The 7,382-nt window shown below is 49.7% G+C and overlaps 1 protein-coding gene across 1 annotated transcript; it reads right to left on the reverse strand.

Moving 5' to 3' along the window:
- Positions 1-2,604, reverse strand: LOC115687087 (stemmadenine O-acetyltransferase-like). The gene is made up of 2 exons (XM_030612572.1): positions 2,575-2,604; positions 1-630 (listed from the first exon to the last, which is right to left on the reverse strand). The coding sequence occupies exons 1-2, from the start codon at positions 2,602-2,604 to the stop codon at positions 1-3; spliced, it is 660 nt and encodes a 219-aa protein (XP_030468432.1).
- Positions 2,605-7,382: the final 4,778 nt, after the last annotated feature.

Raw genomic sequence — 7,382 nt, forward strand, 5'->3', positions numbered from 1 at the left:
TCAAGGGCTCGGTGCAATGAACTGTAGCAACTCATCGTTGCGCTCGAACTCGATCATGTCATGCTGAGACAAGGTGATCCATGCTTCAATCCCATCCCCACACCTAGTTCCCATCAAAATCACCGCATTTTTCATGGGAACACTGGTGGTGCACACCCAAGCGGGCCTTCCCCAGCGAAAATCTGCCTTGTAGAACGGGAACCTTGCCCAGCTGCTGAACCTGTAGAGCTCGATCTCTCCCGCAGACGCCGCCGCCGGCTTCCGTGCCGCCATGAGGCTCTCGCAGGCCTTGGCCAATCCATTCTCTCCTTGAAGCGCACTCAAATATTTGCTATCAATTGCCCTTATTGATTTCCTGAGAATGCCTGCAAAGTCCTGCAATTCAACTTTCTCGTTTGGTTCCACGAGTGGTGCCACAATGGACTGCCACAGATTGCCCAAGGCATTCTCGGGCAATGGTTGGGGCCTTATCGTGCTTCTGATGTTCACCACATGGGTCACTGCTGATGATGGGGGATACTTCTTGCTCCAGTCCGGCCTCTTCCTCGCTGCCTCCACAGCCGATTTCCATATGAGAGCAGTCACGGCCTCAACGCGAGTAGGAATAGTGTTGAAATAGTGATCCAATTTCTAGAAGTTTCTAGCATGCTCAAGATCTTTAGAGAATAAATATTTAGATGAATAGTCTAGAAAGTTGTGAGAAATATCTAAGATATTTCTAGAAGACTAATATGATATACATAGAAAACTCTAGAAAAATATCTATGTAACATGCTCTAGATTTTTCCTTAATGGCGGTGGAAGAGGGCTATAAATAGCCAACCCCTCTCCACTTGAAGGATACGCCCATCAGAAGAAAAAACTTCGTCCCTTGTACAAGCCTTCATAATACAATACTCCTTTTGTCTTCTTTGCTCCCTACTTGTCTTCCACTATCAAAAGTTCTGTTCTATAGTTGCTCCAAGTCCACGTACCAACACTTGCACTCACTAAATCACTCACTCACAAAACAAATCACGCTTCCGCAAACACTAACAGTCGTATCAGAGCCATGTTTTTGGTTGGTATTGGGCGTTTCTCCAAACTACTCGTTCCTAAAACTACCCATTCAACCATCCAACAACTAAACTATGGCCAACTCTACATCATCCTCATTTCCCATTCCTATTTTCAATGGGAATAACTACGACTATTGGAGCATTAAAATGACTACTTTCTTTATGGCCCAAGATTTATGGGAAATTATAGAGAAGGGTTATGAGGCTCCACAAGAAGGTGCAAGCGTTCCAAAAGATCAACTACAAAAGGATGCAAGGGTACTATGTGTTATTCAGCAAGCACTCTCGAAAACAGTATTTCCGAGGATAATTGGAGCGAAGACGGCAAAGAAGGCGTGGGAAACACTATGAGAAGAATTCCAGGGATCAGAAAAGGTACGCACTATTCGGCTTCAAACTCTAAGAAGAGAATTTGAGAATTCTAAAATGAAAGTAAATGAGACCGGTCAATAATACTGTGGAAAATTAAAAGAACTAGTTAATCAAATGAGAGCCTATGCAGATGAAATCACTAATCAAAGGGTCATAGAAAAAATACTAGTGTCACTTAGTAGAAAACCTATCACCCAGCGGGGGTCTGGAGATGCAATGTATGACATTATACGAAAAGTGAGTGCAATATGTGACATTGTGCATAAGAGAATAGCACATCATATACTCTGTTGCATTTGCTAAATTTAAAGATAAAGAATTGGCTTGAGTAGATGGTGTGCCTGCATGGTCACATGAAAGTCCATCTAGGCGGGGGTTCTAAACGATACCGTGTCGCAGTTGAGGCCGAACCGATGCTCCTTATGGAATGCCGTCTGGGCGGGAGTTCCAGACGTTGCCGTGCCCAACGGAGAGGGACGATGCCCGATTATGCCGGAAGACACCGGTAGTGTGACATTCCGAATTTCGACCTATTTTTGGGGTTTATAAAACGAGTATTTCGTCGATGCGTTTATAGTTAAATCTCGCCTAGAACTGATTACTCTCGGGTTATTTTTAAAGTTGAGATTTCGCTGAAATCGCACTCGGTCGAATTTGGCTGTTATCTAGAGTCCGAACTTTGGTGTCAAATTTTTCGGAGTTTCGTGACGAATTTAATTGAACGGTGTCGATATTATTGTGGCCAGCGTCGATATTGCACGAATTGGTGAAAAGTGAAATTTGGACCGGGTGCAGATTTTGACTAGTAGACATCCCTCTTAGTGTATTTTAGTTAGTGTTTTTGGCCTTTTCCTAATTTATAAATTAGGGTTTTTCGTGGACCATCGGATCGACTTCGAGTTTGAACGTGGGCCGTTGGATCGAACTCGATTAATTTGACTTTCTCTCTCTCTCTCTCTCTTCTCTGCCGCGCACCCCCTACGCGCGCGTCCCCTCTCCCCCCAGCTACGCATGGCCCCTCTTCCCCCCATCTCCCCATGCAGACCTCTCTCTCTCTCTCCTCCTTTCTTTTTCTTCTTCTTTCTTTTTTCTTCTTTTCTTCTTCTTCCTTCTTCTTCTTCCTCCTTCCCCTTCGCCGCTGCACCTGCTTCTTCTTCTTCTGCTCATCCACCATCGCCTCGCGACCGCCCGTCACTGGTCCGCCCAAGCCACCCGCGAGTACTGCCCTTCCGCCCGGGCCAGTCGCCACCGCCGTGCGCCGGCGTTGCTGCGCTTTCAACCGTCGCACTTCGTTCACAGGGCCGCCGTTCGACCGGCGCTACTACCCCCGGCCGCTCGCCAGCTCGCCTAGCAACTCGCTGCCGCGGGTCATGCTCAGCAGCTGCTCGTCCGTCGCATCGTCGTCGCTAGCTCATCAGGACCAGCCTAGCCACCGCGACCGTCCACCCTAGCCACCGCGAGTCTCACCAACCTTGCTGTGTGCGGGCTGAGCTCTCGACAACTTAGCCCGCCACCAGCCGCCGCTGTGCACGTTGCTTGACCGAGTCTTCTGCTACCCAACTCGTTGTCGCCTGCTCGCCCGTTGCCGCTGCCGTCGCTCATCGTCGTCGCCGCATGCCTGGCCGCTTGCCGATCATCTGCCCAGGCCGTGGCCGAGCTCGCCTAGCCCGCTGCCCAGGCCCTGGTTGAGCTCGCTTGGCCACTGCCCCGGCCGTGGTCGAGCTCGCCTGGCCACTGCCCCGGCCGTGGCCGAGCAGACCAGCCGCTGCCCTTGCCCATACCGAGTGCCGAGCCCTTTGTCCGCGCGCCTGGCCGTTGTCCCGGCCATGGTCGAGCTCGCCCATCGTGCCCAGCCGCTTGCCCGCACGCCTGGCTGCTCGCCCGGCTATGGCCGAGAGTCCCGAGCCGTGGCCGAGGGCTGTGCCGTGGCCAAGGGCTGTGCCGGCCATTGCTTGCCCGCTGTGCCCTCACCCGCGCTGAGCCCGCTGCTGCCCCGACCGACCATTTGAGCCCCTTGCCGATTTTCCTTAGGCCAAAACCTAGGTAAGTGACTCCCTAAACCCTACTTAGTACTTTGGATATTATTAGACTTGTTTAGGAGTGATTAGTGTTGGTTTAGTAACTAAGTTAGGTATGGATTTAGTTAATTGAATGTGATTGGTTTATGGATTATTGTGGTGGTGATTTTGTGGCTAAATTAGTGATCGATCGAGATGGATTCAATGACTGAATTGTAATGGCGTTTGTGGGTGAAATTGGTGTTTGAATGTGACCGACCGGAAGGTCAGGTTGGTGGGCTAATGTGGTGAGCATGACTTGATTTGAATAGTATGACGTGTTAGATTGGTATTGGCGAATTGTGTTGTGGCGTATGTGCATGAGGAATGTCCTGAGGCGTGGTTACGCGGGACTAAGCTCGAATTGATCGGAGGGCTGCCAACCTGAGGCGAGGTTACACGGGTATGGCTAGAAAGGCAAGAAATGACCTGAGGCGAGGTTACACGGGTATGGCTAGAAAGGCAAGAAATGACCTGAGGCGTGGTTACGCGGGTCGAGAGAAATGTCCTGAGCCGTGGTTATGCGGGACCAAGCCCAGATTGATCGGAGAGTTGCCAACCTGAGGCGTGGTTATGCAGGTATGGCAAAAAAGGCAAGAAATGACCTGAGGCGTGGTTATGCGGGTCGAGAGATATGTCCTAAGGCGTGGTTATGCGGGATTGAGTCCGGATTGATCGGAGGGCTGGACCTGATGCGTGTTGACGCGGGTCATGGTTTGTTGGTTGGACACGCATGCGAAATGTGTTTGGTTGAATTGGGTGAATATGCGTGGTTGTGGCGCTCGAGTATTTATGTTATGTTCTTGAACTATTATTACATTATTGTGATTTGACTAATGCGCGGACTTGACATGTGATTTGAGGCGAGGTAAGTGTGCTTGAGAATTCTATTATGACAATTGCTAGATTGCATGTTGGGACTCGTTTGGGTACGCATTGGTCTAGGTGGGGTTTAGGTTGTCTGCTTATTGAGATTTATTCTCATTGCTGTAATGCAAACCATTTCAGAGCCCCGACCCCGACCTTGATCATGCAGCCACCTCGGCATTTTGGGGTCCCTATGCATACGGTGCATGAGGAGACCGAGTATCCAGTAGGTCCACATCAAACTTACATTAGGCACCTCACTATAGTCTGGGTAGATATAGGCTTAGAGGACTTGCGGCGTCACACTTACTTGGCCTGGTTTTATCGAGACGGGTTGGAGTTAGTTGGCACAATCCGGGATTTTGAGGGACAGCAGCACGACATTGAGGATGCCGTGGATTGGGAGCCCGGGGATGTGTACGCTCCTGACGGTGAGATTCTGGACCTCGAAGATTCCTCGGAGAACCCTGGTCCCAAACCCGAGCCCGTACCAGAACCCGTAGCGCCTGCGGATCTCGAGCTCGAAGAGGAATTTGAAGAGCCCGAACCTGTGCCAAAGCCCATGGAGTCTGAGCCCGAGGAGGAGCTGGGTAATGAGGAAGAGCCGATCGAGATCAACTCTGACACGGAGTCGGAGTCTTCAGGGTCTGATTCATATTGGGCACCGAAGAAGTGTTTGGGTACTGGGTTTAGAAGCTTTTTGGTAGAGCCCTTTTTGTGCAGCTAGCTAACCTACCCTATCACCTATCCCTTTTTGATGATAATGGTGGATGTTAACCCTGGGATCCTAGTATCTGATTGTCTGACCGAATGTTGTAAGTGATTGTTTTCCATTGTTATGAAATTATTATTTTGTGCTCCTAACGGTGAGATTCTGGACCCCGAAGATTCCTTGGAGAACCCTGGTCCCGAATCCGAGCCTGTACCAGAACCCGTAGCGCCTGCAGATCTCGAGCTCGAAGAGAAATTTGAAGAGCCCGAGCCTGTGCCAGAGCCCATGGAGTCCGAACCCGAGGATGAGCCGAGTAATAAGGAAGAGCCGATCAAGATCAACTCTGACACGGAGTCGGAGTCTTCAGGGTCTGATTCAGATTGGGCACCGTAGAAGTGTTTGGGTGCTGGGTTTAGAAGCTTTTTGGTGGAGCCCTTTTTGTGCAGCTAGCTAACCTACCCTACCACCTGTCCCTTTTTGATGATAATGGTGGATGTTAACCCTAGGAGACTAGTGTCTGATTGTCTGACCGAATGTTGTAAGTGACTGTTTTCCATTGTTATGAAATTATTGTTTTGTGCTATTACTATCCCTTCGTCATTGTTTATTGTCTGGGTTGTTATATTTCACTTCTGCTTGCGTATGCTTGTGGGTGTCTCATTTTGGTCGGCGATGTGTCCTGGGACGTCGCGTTTGATACGACCGTCGTAGGGGTGTCGCGAGCCCATTGAGGTTTGAGGTGTGACATCCTTGTTGATTTGGTATCAGAGCAAGGTCAGCTCGATCCAAGTTGGTCGAAGCCTTGAGTGATAAGGAGCGATGACTTTGGGGTAGCCAGTTAGGGAGACTCGTGTGCCATGCGTATCCCAGATTATGGGATTGTGGTTGCTGAGTGATCTTATGCAATAATGTGTGAAGTGCAAGTGTGTCAGGACTTAAGGTAAGTGCACGAATAATGTTGGCTATGATTGAGTGATGTATGTGATTGCTTGCCTACTTAGTGAATTGTTATTGCGATTCACTGCCTAGGACTTTAGACTGGTATAATTGGCCTAGGTCTCTAATTCCTAAGTGGAATTATAGCAGGTAGGCGAGTGTGAGATCCTGTGAGAATGAGTAGGCGAGGTCAAGGTAGAGGTCAAGGTCATGTGGCCCCACAAGCTAGAGTTGCAGAGGATCCTCGGGTGGATGGAATTTTGAGGGCACTACAAGAATTCGGGATTTTAATGGGTAGACAGACTGAAGAACGGAATGCTACTGTCGCTGTTGCTGCCGAGGCCACTGTTGCCACCGCCAACAGGGCCAATGGAAATAATATAAACAATGGAAACAATGGGAACAATGGGAATGGTAGGCACCCCACTTAGGGCCAAGTAAATGCGAACATGCCGATGTCTAAGCTGGTTGAGCAGTTTTTGAAGCTAAAGCCTCCAAGGTTCGATGGTAGAGGTAATACTGAGGCTGCACCTCGATGGGTGGAAGAGCTAGAAAAAGCTTTCGAAGTGCTGGGATGCACTGAAGAGGAAAAAGTAACCCTAGCAGTATACGAGCTTCAGGAAAATGCAAGCGACTGGTGGAGAGCCATAAGAGGCCAAGTGTTCTCTGCTGGTACTGCTCCGACTTGGACCATTTTTACTGATACTTTTAATGGCAAGTATTTCTCGAAAAGTGCCCGAGAGCAGAAGTTGGTAGAATTCATGAGACTTCGCTAGGGTCAGATGTCGGTAGACCAATATGAGGCCGAGTTCGCAAGGCTGTCCAAGTTTGCCTTAGGAATGGTAAAGGACCCAGTGGACAAAGCCAGGAGGTTCCGAGATGGACTGAAGCCGGACCTCCGTAGTCAGATGATCTCATTGAACTTGAGGGGCTATCATGAGATTTATGACCGGGCTCAAGCAATTGAGCGTGATTTGATGGATCGAGTTGCCGCCTCTGGATCGCGGCAGGCCCCGGCTTGGGACAACCGTTGTTTTGGGAAGAGACCTATGACGGGAAATAATCATTTTGTTCCCCCCACTCAAAGAAATATCGGGAAGCCGAATAGCTTTCAGAGCGCCCCGTGTAGGTTATGTGGAGGGAGACATGAGAATGGACCTTGCCCAAATAGGGGCAGATCGTGTTTTAAATATGGCGGAAGGGGCCATCAGATGAGGGACTGCCCCAACAATAGGCAGGCTAGGTTGCATGCACTACTACCATCGCCGCCCCAGAATGGAAATCAATTTGGAGCTATCCCGCCGGCCAATCAGAATAGGCCACCGGCCCAAGGACGAGTGTATGCAATGGTGAGGAGGGAAGCTGAGGACGAGCCTGGCG

This window comes from Syzygium oleosum, unplaced genomic scaffold (assembly GCF_021117445.2).
Source record: "Syzygium oleosum isolate NSW1041296 unplaced genomic scaffold, Sole_v2.1 Sole_v2.04, whole genome shotgun sequence".
Classification (NCBI taxonomy): domain Eukaryota; kingdom Viridiplantae; phylum Streptophyta; class Magnoliopsida; order Myrtales; family Myrtaceae; genus Syzygium; species Syzygium oleosum.

Bases quoted from the DNA above. Each gene is read 5' to 3' on its own strand.
- LOC115687087 (XM_030612572.1), bottom strand. From the start codon at position 2,604: ATGGTGGATGAGCAGAAGAAGAAGAAGCAG. The intron at 631-2,574 runs GTGCAGCGGCGA...AGAAACTTCTAG, and splicing joins AGCAGAAGAAGAAGAAGCAG to AAATTGGATCACTATTTCAA.